The 22,430-nt window shown below is 39.4% G+C and overlaps 1 protein-coding gene across 1 annotated transcript in view; it reads right to left on the bottom strand.

The window, feature by feature from the left end:
• Nucleotides 1–13,470: 13,470 nt before the first annotated feature.
• The window catches only part of helz2c (helicase with zinc finger 2c), a gene marked incomplete in the record, with an annotated part of 27,869 nt that continues 18,909 nt past the window's right edge, over nt 13,471–22,430 (bottom strand). The window contains 4 exon segments of the mRNA NM_001020496.1: nt 13,471–14,023; nt 14,090–14,343; nt 16,845–17,021; nt 18,363–18,597. Coding sequence (NP_001018332.1) covers nt 14,153–14,343; nt 16,845–17,021; nt 18,363–18,597 — 603 coding nt within the window.

Here is a 22,430-nt window from a genome sequence, read left to right as displayed (position 1 = left end):
AACTACAGGTAACAAGAGAGGAACAAAGCTTCACTTTAATTTACAACCCTCAAATGTGGTATTTACCCTGTAAGTACAGGTAACAAGGAGGTAACAAGAGAGGAACAAAGCTTCACTTTAATTTACAACCCTCAAATGTGGTATTTACCCTGTAAGTACAGGGAACAAGGAGGTAACAAGAGAGGAACAAAGCTTCACTTTAATTTACAACCCTCAAATGTGGTATTTACCCTGTAAGTACAGGGAACAAGGAGGTAACAAGAGAGGAACAAAGCTTCACTTTAATTTACAACCCTCAAATGTGGTATTTACCCTGTAAGTACAGGTAACAAGGAGGTAACAAGAGAGGAACAAAGCTTCACTTTAATTTACAACCCTCAAATGTGGTATTTACCCTGTAAGTACAGGTAACAAGGGAGGAACAAAGCTTCACTTTAATTTACAACCCTCAAATGTGGTATTTACCCTGTAAGTACAGGTAACAAGGAGGGAACAAATACTGTATTTACCCTTTAACTACAGGGAACAAAGAGGGAAGAAGCTGAACTTTAACATACTAGTGTATACTTGAACACTAAGAACAGAGTAAACTACAGCAGCAGTTTTTATTGAATGAAGACCAAATTACTAGATTTTTCTATAAAGCATCAGTTATACATTTACTGAAATGCAACAGTTAGCCCCCCTGTGCAACAGCAGTAAAGATGCGAGCCTGTTTTAATCTGCATTGAACCCTGACGGTAGGCCTATGTCATGCAAAGTTATTTGTTGATAGTGAGTTATGGAGACATTGATGGCTTTGGTGAGATCGACGAGTAAACATAAGGTAAGTAGTGTATGGAAATATATTTTATATTGAATTGCAGATTTAAAATACATACAGTATACAATAAGGGTTCATAATTTCACAGGTTGTAAACCTTTTATTCATTAAACACCCCATATAAAACCCAAGCACTGAATAAGAGTACTAATGTACTCACGCAGGTGCATGTACAGTACATTTGCAGATAGCAATAGGTTGTCACCATCCTTGCATAATTCTTTATATGTATACAATACTTGAAGAAATGTACATCGTAAACTTAATATACTTCTTTGCGTGATGGATATCTTATTGTTACTCCCCTTTTACGCAAACATTATGGTTTGTTCTTTTGCAATTTAAAGAAAAGTACAACCTTATTTCACTGTACTTACGCGGTACCTTTTATGCTAAATATCTGGTTGTTATCCCCTTATTACCCGAGCATTACAGTTTGTTCCCTTATACTTACGTAAACGTTATTTATACTTACACTATAGGTACAGAAATGTACACCGTTATTTCACTGTACTTACGCGGTCATTTTCGTGATGAACATCTGGTTGTTACCCCCTTTTTACCCAAGCATTACGGTTTGTTCCCTCATACCTACACATACGTTCATTATACTTACACAGTACGTACAGAAAAGTACACTGTAATTTACTGTACTTACGCGGTACTTTGCGGGTTGTAAAAGAAAGCGTTACCCAAATTTTCATCTGCTGTACACTAAAGAAATACTTTTGCTTGATAACTACCCAGGTAGCAAAGAATTCTGGCCCAGATTTGGCATAAAGCTGGCACAGTAGGCATTTCGTCCGGCACTGGCATACAGCACGTGTGCCAAACATGGCCCAGGTTTAGCTAAGGTGGCACCATCTTACAGGCGGCACTCAAGACTTGGGCCAGATATCAAATGTAGTATTTGGCCCAGATGTTTAAATGTATTTGTGGGCCATGTAAGTTTGGTCTATCTTTACCCACTTTAAAAAAAACATTAAATTATTTTTGAGTAAAGAAAAAATTCTATCAATTTGGTCGCTTCAAGAAAAAGCACAGCCATAAAGCGAAATGCTTCAAGGGTTAAATAAAAACATTGCAGTCACGACACATCAACATATTTGGCCCAGTTATGGGTTATTAACTTGGCTGAGACTTGGCCCAGATATGGTCCATGTTTGCCTCTTGTATGGAAGCCAGACTTGGTCCCGTCATGTACCGTAATTCACTGCGGCATGTGGGCCAAGCAAATGCGGATGGTGTGGGCCAGATCTGGGCCAGATAAATTTTGCTATGGGGGTACTTATTTAAAATGAGCTAAATCAACATAATCATAGAGTTGTTTTTTGGACAACCTAATTTTTTTATGTTTAATATGTAAAAAAGAATTAGGTCAACTTAATTGATTTGTAATATTAGTGTGTGTTTCATCTATTTACTTTAAGTGCCTTTTTATGAAGTGATTCAACTATTTTGTACTAGATTGTGACTAACTAGTGAGACAATTTGTAATATGAGAAAAAAAAAATCATGGATTGCATAAAAAAGTTTTCCACTTCTTTAGTCAAATAAGGTTGTATATGGCTGAAGCTGGCTAAATTAAATTAAATCATTTTAGTGACGTTCTGGCAATAGGGCCCTATTATACACCCAGTGCAATAAGCTGCAAGACGTGTTTGGCGTGATTTGTTGCTATTGTCAGACCAGCTCAACTGTAATTTTCACGTTTTGCGCCACGTTGTTTGAATAGCAAATACATTTTTTACTACTTTGTGCACTCATGAGTGTGCTGGTCTGAAGTAGAAGTGTGTTAAGGCGCATTGTTGGCGCGCTGCTATTTTGAAGAACTGAAATAGACTGCACCATTGACTAACTAAAAGCTGCTCTAAAGTAGAGCACAGAGCATGTTAGTTATGTGCTTTTGCAGGTCCAAATGCTTAAACCTTGCTTAATACACACAGGATGTACAGCAACACACAAATATCTTTACATGTGAAAAAAAAAGGATTAAAATGTTACAAAAATAATTATTGTCTTCTGTCTATCAATATAAAAACACTGCCTCCATGCCTTCTTCACCTTGGGAGGCTTTTTAACATTATTCATGACAATTTGTATCTGTATAATGTTGTTATTATTAGCAGTATTATACATTATATGCTCAGTTGTATTTGATTTAATAAACACAAGTTTAAATTTGTCCACCTGTTGGGTTTTGGAGATGTCTGCATCACCATATGAGGCATAATAACAGGACGTGTGTTTGGATATAACTCAGTTTTTTAAAAACACTTCATTATTATTATTCATTTATTCATTTGCTGGAAATTAGAACTGAATTTAGAAATAGTTTTGAAACAAATCTTTGCGCTTAACAAACTAAATTAAATATGTAGACTAATAGATGTCTTCAGTGGAGTGAGTTTCCACCATTTCCCTATCCACGAAAGTAAAGGTGTAAAGTAAAGAGAAAGTAAAGAGGCCGAATGGAGGAGGCTCATTCTTTATCCTCGCTCTGCAGATGCTCACTAGTTTTAGATGTGCATAAGATGTTTTCTCTCTAGTGAAGCATTCAGTTCGTCATGTAAATAGTAAATTCACCATGGAGCCTGTCTCATTTGCCCAGTTAGCGTGGTTCGTTTGGCATATGTGAAAACACCAATCGCGCCAAAACAATCCCTCGGAGATCGCATGAATGAGGTGGTCTCGGCTCGATTGAAACAAACTCTGGAGTGGATCGATTGTAGTGAGAAAGCGATACGACCCCAGCCCGGTTATATCACAGTGTTTTATGGATATGCAATATGCATACGGTTATATGAAGAGAGAATTATGAGTAGGGCGGGAGGTCTCGGTAGTCTCCCGCAAATGCACAGAGACTCCCGGATGCCTGCAAACGAGTGATAATCTCCCGGAAATCGCACGTCTCTCTCCCGGTCCTCAAATACATCATGCACCCTTCTCACCCCTCCCCACCACATCCCTCCTTGCTAATCAGACACGTCGCGCGCACTGTGTCAAACACCACCACCCCTGACAGCTGAGCGGGACTCAGCAAAATAAACTGTGAAACTGACCAATGTGAGAGTGTTTACTCACACGTGACTTGTTTTAGCTCTTTTGGTCCATTTAGAAGCTTTGCAGTGTGAAAGTGAACCGCACCAAGAGCAAAGAGCAACAATGTAACAATTTTAATCCCAGTTTCGGAACAACTGAATCGATTCACAGGTGTGAAAGCACCCTTAAAGGGTCATGACACCCCCACTTTCGGTTCAGGTCTACCTCAAAATTTTTTTCAAAAGATGCTTCATAATGGGCGTGGAGCTCCACGAGCGAAGGGCAGGAGTGGGTGTGGCCAGCAAGGCAGAAGGAGGGGAGCGAACTACTGTTGTCAGTCGGCTCACAAAATGAGACACAAACCATGAGGAGACGCATGATTTTATAGTTTACAAAGTTCAAATGCAAAGAAATAAACAGTAATTTAATGCCCTTCTACATTTGTCATTTGTGATTTCTTATACAGATAACCACAATTTATTTAATTATAAAGATAATCGTGTTCATATAAACACTAATGAGGACTTTTCCGTCAATCCCCGGGTCTGAATGCAGACTCAGTGCAGCAGGTCTCTTGCCCTGTCTATTTTAACCATTAGCCCTGTTGGTAATCTGGAAGATTTAGACAAACACAGCAGCACGGCTATGTGTCTAAATGTGAACAACCTCCTTATGAAAGACAACATCCGCCATTCTCCAATTCTCTTGCTGTTCTCCCGACAAAAATGCTTGCTGCACACAAACAGATTTGCTGTATCAGCCTTGACAGCATCGCGGGGAAAAACGTGCAACAAACCCAGTGGATCATGGAAACAAACACATACGACCCATTATGAACAGCTAAATGCAGTGTGGCGTATGTACGTAGACGCGGTCTCACACAGTCATCATCATTGGGTCTCACAGCTTGGCACTGGCAGGTCTGCCTTGCCTTCGGAAAGCACGTGCTCTCATGAAAAATTAAGAAGCCGGCTCTTCTCATAGGATAAGAAAACTCCGCTATGAGAAATAATGAGAAACCGATGCGTCATCTTTGCACTTGCAGTTTTTACGCTACGTCGCCGATTTTGATCCCGCCCCAAATTTTAAACCAGTAAGCTGAAATTAGCTGAGAAAAGCTCAAAATTATCCAGTTTTCCCCACAATTAAAGCTGACAGGTGCTAACATTGTCTTAACTGATGCTCAACACACACAAATCTGTTAACATGTCAAAAAAAAGTACTCGAGGGTTTCGTGAATCTTTAAAGGGAATGGGAGATGAGACTCTGATTGGTTTAATACACGGTATGCTCAAAACACAACCATAACTCATTAAGAGAATAAACACAACCCTGTTAGACCATGCTCCAGGGCGCAGAGCATATTTCTCCATCCTTAAAATAGCAAATGTGGATTCGGACACAGCCTTAATACTTTTGCGCGATGCGAAAGACTTATAAGTTATAATAAGGGATAAGTTAGGACAATTGTAAGAGCCTTTTGGGCCCCCAGAGATATTGTAAGGGGCCCTCATCCGCGAATCCCAACCCCCATTCATTCATTCATTCATTCATTCATTCATTTTCCTTCGGCTTAGTCCCTTATATATCAGGGGTTGCCACAGCAGAATGAACCGCCAACTATTCCTGCATATGTTTCACGCAGCGTATGACCTTCCAGCTGCAACCCAGTATTGGGAAACACACATACACTCACGCATTCACACACACACACTCATACGCTACAGCCAATTTAGTTTACCCAATTCCCCTATAGCGCATGTGTTTGGACTGTGGGGGAAACCCAAGCACCCGGGGGAAACCCACGCCAACACGGGGAAAACATGCAAACTCCACACAGAAATGCCAACTGGCCCAATCAGAAATCAGAAACATGTACCAATACAATTCAGGTTTCTTTTGATTTGAGTCATTGCGCAGAAATCCCAGCACAACCTTGACACTTTTTTGGCACAAACCTCCTCCTCTTTCATACAGATTAGTCCTAAATGAAGTTGCAGTGACCGCAGCTTTCCACGAGTTAATTAACTCCAGCAAACCAGGAGAAAATCCATAGGAGATGTCAGGCAAGGTCAATCGCTGATTATAATGGACATGGGTTTACTTTGGGAGTAAAAGTCTCCAAATTTGTAAGCACGCCAAGTGCTTGTGACAAGTGTTTGCTCCTCTCACGCAATGTGAAGCGAGGCTTTTCACTTTTTCTGAAAGCTCTTTCTCCTTGGACTCTCTTTAAACTTGTAGTTTGGTTTGTAGTGCTGCAAACAACCTGCGGTAACAGAAAGACCCTTGAGAAGTAAAGATGGCCCTTGTGTTTGGAAATGAGGCCCGAATAAATGCACTGATGGGTTCAAGCGATCTATTTGTTTCTTACTTCTTGCTTTGGTATTTGAAGGGATAGTTCACACACAAAATGAAAAGTCTGTCACTATTAACTCACGCTTTGTTTGTTCCAAACCAGTTTGAGGTTGTTTTGGCTCAGTTGAACACTAAAGAAGAAATGGTAACACTTTACAATACGTTTGTATTAGTTAATGTTAGTTAATGCATTTATTAACACAAACAAAGAACAGTAAAGTCATATTAGTTGAAGGAAATACAGTAATTCATTGTTAGTTTATGTTAATTCAATTAAATTAATCTTTTTAGCGCTTTTATGCTGTGTTCACACCAGACGCGGAACGCGCGGATAAATCGCGCTATTCACGCGTAAATAGCCGCGTGAACATTTGAGATTACTCGCTTCATATGCAAATCAAACCCCGCTTTATTCGCGTGTCAAATTCACATCAGAACAGACGCGGATTCGCGTGATGGGCAGGGCTTCTGTCTGCCCGAAGACTCTAGCTTCATAGCTAAATGGCTAACATGGATTTTATGAAGAAAATAACAGTTTATGTGCTTTATGAAGACTGAAAAACAGCCTCAATATGTTTAGGGTCGTGTCTGAGTCCACTACATTCTTTCAGAGGTGCATCCAGCTCTGTGAGCTCATAAATGCCTCCAGAAACTTAACCTGGATGACGGAGGCTTTCAGCGGTGCTTCTGACTGAGCCAAGCCGAGTTTGATGAACTGTTGTCGGTGAAGGCTGGCGGATTTCCCTCGGAACACCGACAACAGGTTCTACGTCACAATCACGCCCCCACAAGAGCAAGCTTCTGATTGGTTAACGCAGGCGCGAATGTACGCTGAAGTTCAGATTTTCGAATTCGCCCCGCGCCATTCGCGCAATTTGCGTCATTCGCGCCTATTGCACCGCAGGATGTCTGTTCACACATTTGCATTGACTTAACATGTAAATCACTTGCGCTTGACGAGCGTGCCGCATCTGGTGTGAACGCAGCATTACAATGTAGATTGTGTCAAAGCAGCCTAATATAGAAGTTCTAGTAAATTGAAACCGCTTCAGTCCAATGTTCAGAGGAGTTGAAGTTCAGTTCAGTTCAGTGTGGTTTAATATTCACTGCTGAAAGTCCAAACACCGAAAAGCAAATCCATCAATGAGCAGCTCCACAAGCCCCAAACCAAGCAAACCAGTGGCGACAACAGCGAAGCACAAACTTCACCAATCGACAAAGTGAAGGAAAAAATCCTCGAGAGAGACCAGGCTTAGTTGGGCACGACCATATCTTTTCTGGCCAAACTTCTTGTGCAGAGCTGCAGTCTTGGCGCCGGGGGCTGGAGAACACTGAACGTCCATCGTGAATATGTTAACTCACAGTACATTGACTAATGTTAACAAGCATGACTTTGGATTTTAATAATGCATTAGTTGAACTATGATTAATAAATGCCGTAAAAGCATCGTTCCTAATTAGTTCATGTTAGTAAATACATGAACTAATGAAACCTCATTTTCATTTTTGGGAACGTAACAGGAGTGAAACAATTTTAAAAATAATGTATAGAAAATGGAAACTAAAGCTTATAAGCTGTCCTGATCCTCTGACAACGATTCTGGACTTCCCTTGTATATCTGTTTGCACCTGTATTGACCATTGCTTGCCTGACCACTGATTAAACCTGCATTTGGATCCAAACCTCTATTGTAAGTGTCATCCCCGTGGCTACAGAAGTCCAGAAATGGCGGATTTGTAGTCCATAGGTTATTGTTAATGAGATCGCTGGTAATCGTGACAGTACTAAGCTTTTGGGCTTGCCTGTTCTAGTTCGCTTGTCTATTTATTGTTTGTTTGTAGCTATTACTTTCTTTTGTTTGTTTTTACTGGTTACTTAATTTTTTGTTCTAATCTTTATTTTACTTTTACCCTTAGAGCCATTGTTCAATTTTTCCGTCAGTCCCAGTCTTCTTAGTAGTTGATTATTTGTTGTTGTTTGATTTTGTTCAATTACTCTTTAAGATTCTAGAAGTCTTTATTTCAGTTTGGTTTTATCAGATTGCTCAAGTCTGTCTTTCTCTTTTCTAGTATTTAGATTTGATTTGATTTCAGTTTTAGTTTATTTTATTGTATATTATTGCTGTCTGTTTGTTGTCCTGTCTTGTGTCTTATAATTTTCCAGTCCTATCTCGTGTCCTGACCTTCCTGGTCTGACAGTCTAGAGTTTACGTGGCCTGCTCCAGGATCTAGCTCTGGTTTTGAACACTGTTGCTCCTACTCCTGGCTGGCTGTTCATTTTAGTACCATCTTGTCACTACCAATGGCTTTCTTGTGTTGTTGCCCCTACCGTTTGGACCTTATCATCCCCTTGTGTGTCTACTTGTGCCTTATCCTGTCAATAAACCCCTTTGTATTGTTCATTGCTGCAATTGGGTCTGTTTTCTTGCAATCACCCGTGACAAAAAGCGACTAAATAAAATTCCTGATAATGCACGACTAGTACAAACAAAAACAACAACAACTTGATTTTTAATATCTGGAACAAACTTTCTAAAATTCCATGACCAGAGGTGATGTGAATATCAAGATTCAGAGAGACAAAACATTGCAATGTGTATAAATTATTCACGCCGGTATACGATTAAGTATCTATACAGTTGTGAATGTACATTCACTTATGTATTTTTCATACAGTCATTCTTATTCTTTCGGCTTAATCCCTTTATTCCTCAGGGGTTGCCACAGTAGAATGAACCGCCAACTCTTCCAGCATATGTTTTATGCAGCGGATGCATACACATTTACTCACTGTCACAATCACCAGCGATCTAATCCTTGCAGATCGGTAACGAACTACAAATCCACCATTACACAAACTACATATTTAGTCATGCACCGCTCACATGCACCTGTTCCGCATTCGGTTGATAACACATACTCATGACTGAGAGCTGCTCGTGAACTGATTAGATGGACTTTAAATACAGTGCGCACACACATCTCTTTGCTGAGTCTTGTTTAATTGCTTGTGACATTACAACGCCTTGCTTTGCCGTGTTTTGACCCTCGCCTTGTTTGTTTGTTTGTTTATATTGTCTGCTGCCTGCCTGTACTGACCATTCTCCTGTTTGATGACTATGACTCAGCGTCCCCATCACATTACACACACTCATACACTACAGCCAGTTTAGTTTATTTAATTAACATACAGCGCATGTGTTTGGACTGTGGGGGAAACCGAAGCACCAGGAGGAAGCCCATGCCAACACGGGGAGAACATGCAAACTACACACAGAAATGCCAACTGACCCAGCCGGGACTCGAACTAGAAACCTTCTTGTTGTAAGGCGACAGTGCTAACCACTCAGATTTTGGGTTTTGTTTATAAAAGTGAGGGGGGGGGCATGCACTGTAGTGTTCAAGCTTCAGTACAGGGAGTTTTATTTTGTTAAGGAGTTCTGCTGAATTGTGGAAGTTCACCTGCATCACTTGTCAGATGCTCCATTGAGATCAGACGGCATAGGTCAGATCACGCACACACACACAAACACACAGAGTTCGATTGGAGAGAGCATCAGCCATTTGACAGCCCAATTATAGAGTCTGTCAGAAAAAAAGAGCGGCTCACTGCATCTTAATGACATTTACATTTAGTCATTTAGCAGACGTTTTTATCCAAAGCGACTTACAAATGAGGACAAGGAAGCAACTTACACAACTATAAGAGCAACAATGTATATATGCTGTAGGCAAGTTTCAGGTGTGTAAAGTGTAAGAAGCAAAACAATAGTAATGTAAGTTTTTTTTTTTGTAATAAAGTTAGCGGTGGAGCCAGAGAGGCAATTGCAGATTAGGAAGGGAAGTGGAGACTTGAAGACAGCGAGTGACTCTGCTGTTCTGATGCAGTTAGGGAGTTCATTCCACCAACTGGGCAGATTGAGCGTGAGAGTTCGGGAAAGTGATTTCTTCCCTCTTTGGGATGGAACCACGAGGCGACGTTCATTCACAGAACTCAGGTTACTGGAGGGCACGTAAATCTGCAGTGAGAGCAGATAAGAAGGAGCAAAGTCAGAAGTCGCTTTGTAGGCAAACATCAAAGCTTTGAATTTGATGCGAGCAGCAACTGGCAGCCAGTGCAAAAGGGTGAGCAGCGGAGTGACATGTGCTCTTTTAGGTTCATTAAAGACCACTCGTGCTGCTGCATTCTGAAGCATCTGAAGAGGTTTGATAGAGTTAGCTGAAAGCCCCGCTATTAGAGAGTTGCAGTAATCCAGTCTGGAGAGAACAAGAGCTTGAACAATAGTGACAAACTCTGACTAGCCAGAGTACATAAGACCATGCAAATGAAGCTAAATCGAACAGCAAAGCAACATGAGAGGAAAATAAATCAATAAAACAAAGGAACACATTAGTGAATATTCCACAAATAAGGAGCTTTGAAGAGATAGTTCACTCCAAAATGAATATTTACTCACTATTTACTCTTTCTAACCTTTATGAGTGTCTTTATTCTGTTGAACACAAAAGAAGATATTTAGAAGAGAGCTAAAATCCTGCAACCATTGACTTCCATAGAAGGAAAAGACTATGGAAGTCAATGGTGACAGGCTTCTAACATGTTTCAAAATATCTTCTTTCGTGTTCAACAGAAGAAAGAAATGTTATGTAAAGGGTGAGTAAATGATGACAGAATTTTTAATTTCGTGTGAACTATCCCTTTAAGCTTAAAGTACCTCACATTAAATCATTTGAACTAAATATGCAGGTAAAAAGGGGTGGTGCAGTGGTTAGCACTGTCAACTCACAGCAAGAAGGTCGCTGTTTCGAGCCTCAGCTGGGTAAGCTGGCATTTCCATGTGGAGTTTGCATGTTCTCCACATGTTGGCATGGGTTTCCTCCGCAAATTCAAAGACATGTGGTACGGGTGAATCGGGTAGGCTAAATTGTCTGTAGTGTATGTTTGTGAATGAGAGTGTATGGGTTGCAGCTGGAAGGGCATCCGCTGTGTAATACATATGTTGGATAACTCGGTGGTTCATTCCGCTTTGGCGACCCCTAATTGATAAAGGGACTGAAAAGACAATAAATAAATGTAGGTAAAAATAACTGCGGGTCTGAGTGCTCACCAATTTGTCACATCATGTTGTGTTCATTATTTTGGAGATGATTAAAATATATGCGATAGCTGAGATAAATGCTTTAATTAGTAAGAAAAACTCATGATTGCCTACTGGGAATCATGTTTTATTTGTGCTTCAATTTTTATTTTATATTTAACTTTTTAGATGGTTTTCGTAAATTGAAGGTTGCTACCATTAACCAATGTCAGAGGACAGTGAACTGTGTTTGTCAGAGATAATTAGTCTACTGAAATGTGCATATTCCATACAAGCTGAAGCTGATCGGTCCTAAAAGGCCGTCATCATTTGGGATCTCCATCAGTTGATCTTCTTGCACAGACATGCTGGAGTCACCTGGGGCCTCATGTATCAACGCTGCGTATGCACAAAAACTTTGCTGTGCCAGGTTTCACGCTCAGAATCGGTCACGTGTGGATTTACTAACGATGAACTGAACGTGGGAATGTGCGCAGCTCCATGGCAGCTTTATGGCTGGCGTACGCACATTTTTTGTTTTTTTGAGGCAGTTGAGTTTAATTCCTCTCTACAAAGTGTCTTTGAGCCTTGCAATGGCAGCTGTATGAGACGGGTTCATCTAGCAGGTATATAAGTTTTCCATACCACGTAGTTGACCAGCTAAACATTAAAGCACAATTTGCAGCGGTCGCCTGTTTTCCAAATGTAATCTGAGCTATCTACTGCACACACATTGCTATAAAGGCACCATGTGAAGATGAATTTGCGTACGTGAATCAGAAACATTTCCATTCAATAAATGTGCAAATACAATATGATGCACAGACTTATTAATGATTCCTACTGGTCTTTCTCGTGATAAATAGTAGGCAAAATCTGATATGTAGCGCGAGGAAAAAAAGAAGAAAGAGTTCATCAGACGCTGGATTCGAACAGAGTTCATGCTCAAACGTGTCAAAACATAAGACCATTCGCTTTATGAGCTGCGCCACTGAAACTGTTAAGGACACCCCAACAATTTACACATATAAACCACACTATTTATTTTTTTGATCCACTCAGTGCGATGTTCAGACTTAACTGTGTTTAACACAGTTTTTCTCCAGTCTACCTCCGAAAGCAGCACCTCCAATTCACATTCTGTTTAAAGTTTCTCTTCTTGCTTGCTTTTGCCTTTGCTTTTTCTTTGGGTTTTGCCATTAGCATAGTCATTAGCATATTCATACGGGGGAGGAGGCAGGGAGGGGTTTTGTGCTCGTGCATGTTGCACTGTTTCACTTTCATTCTGATGTACAAAAGAATATGCGTGAGGTTCGGCGTACGCAGTGTTTCATACATCTGAATTTTTTTCTACGTACGCACATTTACAGCTTTGTGCGTACGCAATGTTTTAGTATGACCTCCATGCAAGTCTTCGTACATGAGGCCCCTGATTTGGCCGCTGAAGTGACCAAGATGTAAGTGAGAGATTATAGTAATTAAAAAAAATATAGTAAAAAAAAAAAAAAAAAAGATTGTTCGGACTCCAATAATAAATAAAACAGAAATAATTAATGATTTCTTGTGCGGCCCCGTATCAATTGATCCACGGTGGTTGAGGACCACTGTTGTAAAGCCATTTGGTCAGTCTTGTTTTAAACCTGCTTTACAAATAAATGAAGCTTACAAACAACCAGAGAGACATTCGACCAATAAAACATCAACCAACCATGAATAAAAATCTGTATTGACAGTAAACTGTAAGCTGCATCAACAAACGAGGACTTTTCTGTGTGCAGTTAAAAGATAAAATGCAGAGTCAAACTTCTCTACTGTGACAATATCTAAATCTTTTATCATGATACAGTTGACGTCAAAATTATTAGCCCCCTCTGTACATTTATTCTCCAATTTCTGTTTAATGGAGAGCAGATTTTTTTCAACACATTTCTAAACATAATAGTTTTAACAACTCATCTCTAATAACTGATTTATTTTATCTTTGCCATGATGACAGTAAATAATATTAGACTAGATATTTTTCTAGATACTAGTGTGACGTTTAAAGGCTTAAATAGGTTAATTAGGCAAGTTAGGGTAATTAGGCAAGTCATTGTATAACAGTGGTTTGTTCTGTAGACTATTGAAAAGAAACATTGCATAAAAAGGCTGATAAAACTGACCCTAGAATTAAGAAGAAAATTAAAAACTGCTTTTATTCTAGCCAGAATGAAACAAATAAGACTTTCTCCAGAAGAAAAAATATTATGGGAAATACTGTGAAAAAATTCTTGCTCTGTTAAACATCATTTTTGAAAAATTAAAAAAAAAAAGAACAAAATAATAATAATTTTGACTTGCACTGTATATATAATGTCATCACAATATTTAGGTAAGCTGCAAATACAAAAATGCACATTATAACAAATATAATTAAAAAAATTTTTAGGATTCAGCAACTTGAATGCAACATTATAAATGTTAAATAAAAGTCCTAAGAAGGCACAAGTGGCACTAATAAATCAGCTAGTTATTATGAAAGAGAAAACAGAAAACTACTAAATGATCTAAATGATTTAACATGTAAATAAAACAAACTATTGTCTCTAATGAGCCCCAAACATGGACTGCGATTCAATATTTGTTGAAACACCGTTAAATCTACACTCTCAGGAATACAAGAGATGGAACTGTGGTACTCAAGGGTACATATTAGTACCTAAAAAGTAGTAGCTAATATATATATATATATATATATATATATATATATATATATATATATATATATATATATATATATATATATATATATGCCTTTGAGGTACCAAGGTCCAACCCCAGTGACAGCTCTTATCCTTTCATTTCGGAGTGTATTTCATAGTGCATTGCAAATATGGTCACAGAAATTTGTATCTTCCTTTTGGTTTCCTGTATAAATGGCCAGTCCTTCTGATGCCTTTGCTTTGACCCGAATGTCACTGGCTGGATTAACCACACAACTTTTTCTGTAATAGTGATCCAGGAGTCTGTCCCAAAGTTCACAGCATCTCAACAGGTCACTATTACCTAAGAGATAACAAAAATCTCAATATTACATGTATATACAATTAAAATATTCATTTGAGTTCTTTTTAAAATACCTCCCAAGTGTTGTTGTTTAATGGAGAGATTTTTTCAACACATTTCTAAACAATCGTTTTAATAACTCATTTCTAATACATTTTTTTTTATATTTGCCATGATGACAGTAAATAATATTTGACCAGTGGGTCATAAACTCTATAAAAAATAAATGAGTGGGCAAAAAAGACAACCTTTTTTTTCTATAAACTAACATTTGTAGAATATAAACACTGCCAGAACAGGCATATGAATCATTTACAAAAGCTGTTTGCAATAGAGAAATCATTTAAATAGGATCTGGCTGACAAAGTGAAGTAGACCAAAAGATCCTCAAAAAAACTAGATGTGGAGAATTAAAGAAAATAATTGTGATCTACCCATGTGGAAAGGTTATAAAGCATTAATACATGCATGACCTTATTCTATACATTTGCTTGATTATCTAAAACATGAAAGTGTGACAAACATGCAAAAAAATAAGACTTCAATAAGGGGCAAACACTTTATCACCAGTCTTGCCAGATGTAGTTGACTGATTCCAGCTCAAAAACTATCCAAAACCCACCGAAATGCAAAAAACCCCACCCAGTCATCTGATAATCACACTAAGTGACAGTCCCGAGAACACATTAGAGGGGGCAGGCGTTGAGTTGCAAAACTGCCCGAATTTTTGATACCCTTATGTCATTGTCATTTTACACCTGCACGATCATGTTCAAAACCGTCCAATCTGGCAACACTGTTTATCACACTACTTTATATATATAGACAGTTCAATTATTAGCCCCCCCCCCCCTAAATTATTAGCCCCCGTTTATTTTTTTCCCTAATTTCTGTTTAACGAAGGGAAGATTTTTTTTCATCACATTTCTAAACGTAATAGTTTTAATAGCTTATTTCTAATAACTGATGTATTTTCTCATTGCCATGATGACAATTCATAATATTTGACTAGATATTTTTCAAGACACTTCTATACAGCATAAAGTGACATTTAAAGGCTTAACTAGGTTGATTACTTTTACAGTGGTTTGATTATTATGCCTAACATAGGTTCATTCTGAAAACGTAGCCCTACATACATATACAGATCCTGATTTATGTAGCCAGAGCTATGGATGGCTGCATTTCGTCTTTAAAACGAACGCTAAGTGACCGTATGACGTCGTTCCTTCTCGCACTTACTAGCTGACCGCTTGTCTCCGTATGGGCAGCTTTCCCACTGCTACCAGTTTGTCCAGTAGCTCGCCATGTACATCGGCGGACTTGTGACGTTGAGCGGAGTTGACTACGATGACGGGATTCGAGTTTGGCGAAGAAGGATTGCAGAAAGCAGGTAAGACAAAAAGAGAAGCCAAAAAATAAAATAAACAAGTACATAATAGGGTGAGAATGTGGTAAAATCTGAAAACGCGGCTGCTACGAGGACTTTTCTTTTTCTGGATTGCTTTTTAAAACTGTCAGTTGGGTTTAGGGAAGAGGGTGATCGGGTTAATGCTTTTGAAAACATTATTGGTTGGGTTTAAGGAAGGATGAGAGTGGGTTAGTTGATCGGTCAGTCAGTCAGTCGACAGCGGCCTCTGGTGGATTCACGTGAGAACTGCAGGTGTGAATAGCACTCGTGAGAGAAATTTGAAATCTCAAAAAGCATACTGTTACGGCTGGGGGGAGTGACACTCACAACAGAAGGTAAGATCCAATATGCAGGTTTATTCAATGTTAGGCAAGCAGTGGTCATCAGGTGCAAACGGGTATATGAAGGCAGTCCAGAATCATAAACATTAAACAGGCAAAGGTCGAAAGGCAGGCAGCTATACAGGATGACAAGGATACAAGGCTAGGTTCAAGCACGGAGAAACAAGACAGGGAAACGCGTTGTAATGTCACACTGGGTAAACAAGACTCGGCAAACTGGTAGCGTGAGAGAGTGGCTTATGAATGGGATGAAATCAGTCTGTGAACAAGGTCCAGCTGGTGATGCAATCAGGATAGATGTCTGAGCAGGCGTGTGTGTCTGGGAGCAGTGCATGTATGAAAATGTAGTCCTGGGGAATGCGGAAATGAGAGTTCGTGTGAGAACCAGCGATCGTCTGGGAAGCGATCGCTGGTTGTGTGACACATACAGAGCGGCCTCTGGTGGATTACAAAAACGGGAAAAACGTAGCTGCCGGTACATACATTCATCTGTAAATCGCTTTGGATAAAAGCGTCCGCTAAATAACTAAATGTATATGTAAATGTAAACATACTTGGTGCTCTCTAGAAATGTATATAGTGGTACGTAATCAGAATGAGCCTGTGTTAAACATGTTTGGTTTTATGATCCAGGTGCACTTTATATTTTCGCTATTTTCAGTGTAAACTGTCACACTGCTTCCTGTTTGTACTTTATAAAGTAGGTGTGTGTTTGTGTGTGTCTAAAGTACACGCTCTTCACTCCTTACCCAGAATGCACAGTCCATCCTGTGCACGAGTTATAGCAACATTGACTTGATTTGCATCGGTGACGAATCCTAGTCTTTTCCCAAGCCAGGCTTTATGTGGTCTGACTCTATAAGCCTGTATGTCAGATGTGGAGCAGGAGCGAACGGTGGAGACGATCACATACGGCCACTCGCTTCCTGCACACAGCAGAAACACAAAGAAATAGGTAACACTTTACAATAAGGCTCATTAGTTAATGCATTTACAAACATGAACTAATCATGAACAACACATGAACAGCATTTATAAATCATAATTAAACATTTACTAATCCATTATTAACATCCAAGTCCATGCTTGTTAACATTAGTTAATGCACCATGAGTTAACATTAACTAACAATGAAATACTGTATTTTCATGAACTAACGTTAACTAAAATGAACAAATACAGTAGTAGATTTATTGCTCATTGTTTGTTCATGTTAGTAAATGAATTAATCAATATTAACTAATGAAGCTTATTGTAAAGTGTGACCAAGAAACACAGAAATATTTAAATCTAATAAAAACGCTATGCTAAACCAATCCTCTGCTAACGCTATGCTCTGTTTGATGACAAGACAAACTTTAATGGAGAAAAAGATCTGCAACTGAAGAGTTTAGATGCAAAAAAACCTGTCTAAAATTTCTCTAAAAAGAGCATGTTTATCAGGCTCCTGTGTGTATGTTCAGTAATATCACATTTATGGCAAATAATAAGTCCTTTTCCTGGTCTTAAAAGTGATATATCTCAACATGAATGTAACAAGGAGACTGACACGGAGGGATCCATTATGCAGTATTTATTAATCACAACTTCACTCAAACACATAATATGCACCTGGGTGCACACACACACATCCACAGTAGTAGTAATGGTTTCAAGAATGACGGTGAACAGACACAGAGTAAGTTACCAGGCATGAGTAGAGTGCAGTGGGCGTGAATCTGAGTCCGTGTATCAGGCTTGGGTCGAGGGCAGGCAGCGAGAATCAGAGTCCGTGTATCAGGCGTGGGTCGAGGGCAGGCAGAAGGCGAAGCAAAGTAAGAGACAGGCTGGAGTCGTACACTAGAGATCAGGCTGGATATAACGCTCAGTAATGCTGGCCGGGGCTGAACAAGACTTCGCACTGAGTGTTTGAGTGCGGCTTATATGAGGTACGTGGGTCGTTAACAAGATTCAGATCAGGTGTATGCGCAATCAGTCTAGATGGATGATGTAATGCTAAAAGTCCGGAGATGGCGGCCTCTGCTGGCCAGCGAGGGGAATGACCGGGACCGAGTCGGTGACAATGAACAAAGGAGACTGAGAAAAATATTCATTTTCTATGGAAATTTTAGACGGCACTTAAAGGTTTTGGCATCTGAACTCTTCAGCTTCAGAAGATACATGGAAAACAATTCATCAAAGTCAATTCATCTTTATTTCTATAGCGCTTTTACAATGTAGATTGTGGCACTTAACATAGAAGTAGTAGTAAATTAGTAAAAACACACCTTGGCTTTTCATCACAGTGCAGACGGTGACGTTTCTAACATTCTTCTTCTCCAGTGTCATTTTGATCTCGGACACCTGTGCATTGTAAGGGGTCAGAATTGCAATATGCTCAGGTGACACACCTGACTGTTTAATCAAGAGATCTGCCACACAGACCTGCGGACAAAACAAACAAACAACGATATATCGTAAAAGAGAATAGGGACTAAATGAGAATAAGATGTGCTCTAGTGTTACAGGACAAACGCTGCCTTCCAGCTTTCCTATGAAGTTCTAGTTTTGAGCTTATTCTGTTAGAGCACCAGTGCAGCGAAACAACTCATTACACATTACATTAAATTAAAATGATTCATCGGATTTACTATATTTTCTTTAAGGTAACTGGTTGCAAAACATATTAAATTTAGTAGTGTTCAACTTAATTGATTTCTTTAATTTCAGTCTATATGAATTGTTTGTGGAGTTTGCATGTTCTCCCTGCGTTTGCGTGGGTATCCTCCGGGTGCTCCGGTTTCCCCCCACAGTCCAAAGACATGTGGTACAGGTGAATTGGGTTGGCTAAATTATCCGTAGTGTATGAGTGTGTGTCTGAATGTGTGTGTGGATGTTTCCCAGGTATGGGTTGTGGCTGGAAGGGCATCCGCTGCGTAAAAACTTGCTGGATAAGTTGGCGGTTCATTCCGCTGTTGCGACCCCGGATTAATAAAGGGACTAAGCCGACAAAAAAAAAAAAAAAATGAATGAAGTACACAATGTGTCACATTAGAGTGATCAAAACAGGAACAAAAACGGGTGTAGAATCCAAGTGCAATTTAAATGATTTATAGTGCAGTGAAAGTGAAAAATATACAAAAATCCAAAGTAACAAAATAGCAAACAAACAAACAAAACAAGAAACTAAGACAGATGAAACTCGAACTAGACTATAACAAGATGCAAATGCAAGGATCAGGAACAACATACCAAAGACGACAACGACCAACTGACAAACAGAGGATAAATGACTGAATATATAGTCAAGGTAATCAACAGTGATCGGAGACAGCTGTGGTTGTAAATCAGTGTAGATGACAGACCGGGTGTGTGCGCGAAAGAATGTATGGAAATGTAGTTCTAAAGCCACTGTAGTTCGCTGGGGGTTGCTGGCGAACTACAGTGGCATCTGATGGACAAACACAGTCATGACACAATGTGTACAAATTCAATTGGCAAGTCAGTACTCACACAAGTTACCCATATAAACTTGCTTACACTATGATTTAATCAACATAGCAGTCAGACTTTAATGTGATTTATGCACACATTAAATCCGTTTAATTTTCAGTCAGTCAGCTCAATCGCTTCTGCTGAATTGTCATTCCATACAAAATCACTGCATTTAAAGTATGTGTGCCTGATTGATATACATTATAAAGTGGGTCTGAGAATGTACAAGAAGCACCGCATTAAACTCCATTCCCCCTGCCATGTCTTTAAAATAAGGAAACATTTATTTTACCCCAGTATTTTGAATGGATTTTCAGTGCTAGCCTGCTGCTACTGACAGAACTAGCGCTTACACCAGGGGTGTCCTAACTCAGTCCTGGAGGGCCAGTGTCCTGCACCTTTTAGCTCCAACCCCAATGAAACACACCTGAACCAGTTAATCAAGCTCTTTGTAGGTATACTAGAAACTTCCAGGGAGGTGTGTTGAAGCAAGTTGGAGCTAAAGTATGCAGGACACCGGCCTTCCAGGACCGAGTTTGGACACCCCTGGCTTACACAGTCTTTCATCTAATTTTGCACTTGAACAATTAAATGAATGCTTAAAGGGCACATAGTTTACCCCTTTTTAAAGATTTAATATTAATATTATGGTTGTTCTGAGTGTGCCGGTTTAGGTTCAGTTCAACACACAGTTCAGATGTTTTTATTATAATGTGTTAAAAAGTGTTATTTTGGGGGCGTTTACACAGTTTGCTGTTATAGGGGTGTGTTGCTTCACATGAAAATTAGTTTCGGCTTCCCGTCCAACATAACAAGGGGGCGGAACCAAAGCTCCCACATTCTGTGTTTGCAACAGACAGGCTGACAGACAGAGAGAGAGAAGCTCAGCTAAGCTTGGATCAGCATTCAGCCATACATGTACGACTCGGACACAGACCTAGCAGAGAGTACAAAATCATTTGTGTCTTTGTATAGTTTGTATAGACTTGGTGTACAAGTGCTGAGCTTGTACACCGAGACTGATAACCAAACACACCGAATTAACTTTGACTGAGGCACCGAATGCGCCGCGACACGGCACACCAGACACTCTCTGTGGCACAGCAGAAACATGAAGTCTCCCGAATTATTGCGCCACGCATTCCAGAACTCCAAACACAGGCCTCCACCAGGGCAAACACAACGGCACCGTGGCCGCCGAGCCTCTGACCCAAAGCACCCCGACAGAAACCCACGCCCAGAACTCTGAAATGCACGGCGCCGCACCACGCAAAAGGTACAAGCAATAATTCTGATAATGTTGTTAAATTGAAAAAAAAAGGACTGTGTGTGTTTATATCACCCCAATATGACTGTCTTATACACTATAAATATATATATATATATATATATATATATATATATATATATACACACACATCTGTCCAAACAGCTTAAAAAGTAGATTTTTCACCATAGGTGCCCTTTAAGTCTATTTTAATTACATTACAACGTTGATGCTGTAAAATGAACCTCATGAAATAGTCACATTAAGCTTTCACTGGAAGTTCATCACAGGCTGAAAAACACTGGCAGTGCATATAGACCATTGGTTTAATAAATATTGGCATTGCTGTGGTTTTATCAGACTTACCGCCTGCTCTGCCTCCTCAGTGTTGGCCATTGAGTTTTCATTGCCCTTTTCTGTAGACACCACTAAGCTGACTTCTTTTCCTTCAATGTGGCCGAACAGCATGGCCGTAGGCTCCTTGCTCTTGTTCAGCAGGCAGCAGGGTCCACGTTCAGCTCCGGTTTTCAGTTTGCCATCATAAAACTCATCTGAAGGAAAGCTGCAAATTTCTGCATGCTAGCATACATGTGCAAGTGTTAGATTTCAAAGTAATAAATATGAATAAACACTACTTTTTATAGATTCTGTTCATCGTTTTCTGTTTTAGTCTGAAAACTGATTTATTGTTTTTAGTTCTTACCATTCTGTACTGCGTGTCCAGCATATTGGCCAGATCCATGTAGCGTTCAAACAGAGATTTCTCCATACCCTTGTTCTTCACATGGCCACACTGCACTATCGGGCGGATCTGTTGGTGATCGCCCAGCAAAACAATCTGGAAAATGAAGGAATTTTTATTTGATGTGAAGACACGTACAGTTGAAGTCAGAATTATTAGCCCTCCTGAATTATTAGCCCCAATGTAATTTTTCCCCCAATTTCTGTTTAACGGGAAGATTTTTTCAACACATTTCTAAGCATAATAGTTTAAATAACTCGTTTCTATTAACTGATTTATTTTATCTTTGACATGATGACAGTGTCACGATGGGCTTACAAAATACAAGAGATATCCAAGTGCAGCAATAGAAGTTTTAATAATAAATAAGGGGACAGGCCAGGTTCAAAAATCGAACAGAGACAAAAGTACAACACAATAAACCAAAAGTGAATCAAACAAAGTTAGAACAGGAGTTCAAAAATATGATCACAACATGAAACAAAGTGAACAAACAAACAAACAAAACGATGAGTCAGTGAGCAGACTAGGTACAGATAAAAGCCGGACAAAACAAACCAGATGAACAGGGTGCACGAGCAAACAGCAAAAATCCAAAGGCAAATTAAACACAACATAACAAGGCTTATAAAGACAACGATAATTAGACAATGACAGACAGCTGGAAACAATTAGTGATCACGTGAACTACAAAGCAGGAACAAACCAAAACATAACTAGTGTCCAGAAAACCACAAGATGGCACTACAGCAGACATGACAGACAGTAAATAATATTTGACTAGATATTATTTAAGATACTAGTATTCAGCTTAAAGTGAAAAAAAAATTCAAGGGGCTAATAATATTGACC

The sequence above is a fragment of the Danio rerio genome, chromosome 7 (assembly GCF_049306965.1).
Source record: "Danio rerio strain Tuebingen ecotype United States chromosome 7, GRCz12tu, whole genome shotgun sequence".
Taxonomy (NCBI): Eukaryota; Metazoa; Chordata; class Actinopteri; order Cypriniformes; family Danionidae; genus Danio; species Danio rerio.
The sequence above is the reverse complement of the archived record's forward strand: the minus strand, read 5'-3'. Positions and strand labels throughout refer to the sequence as shown.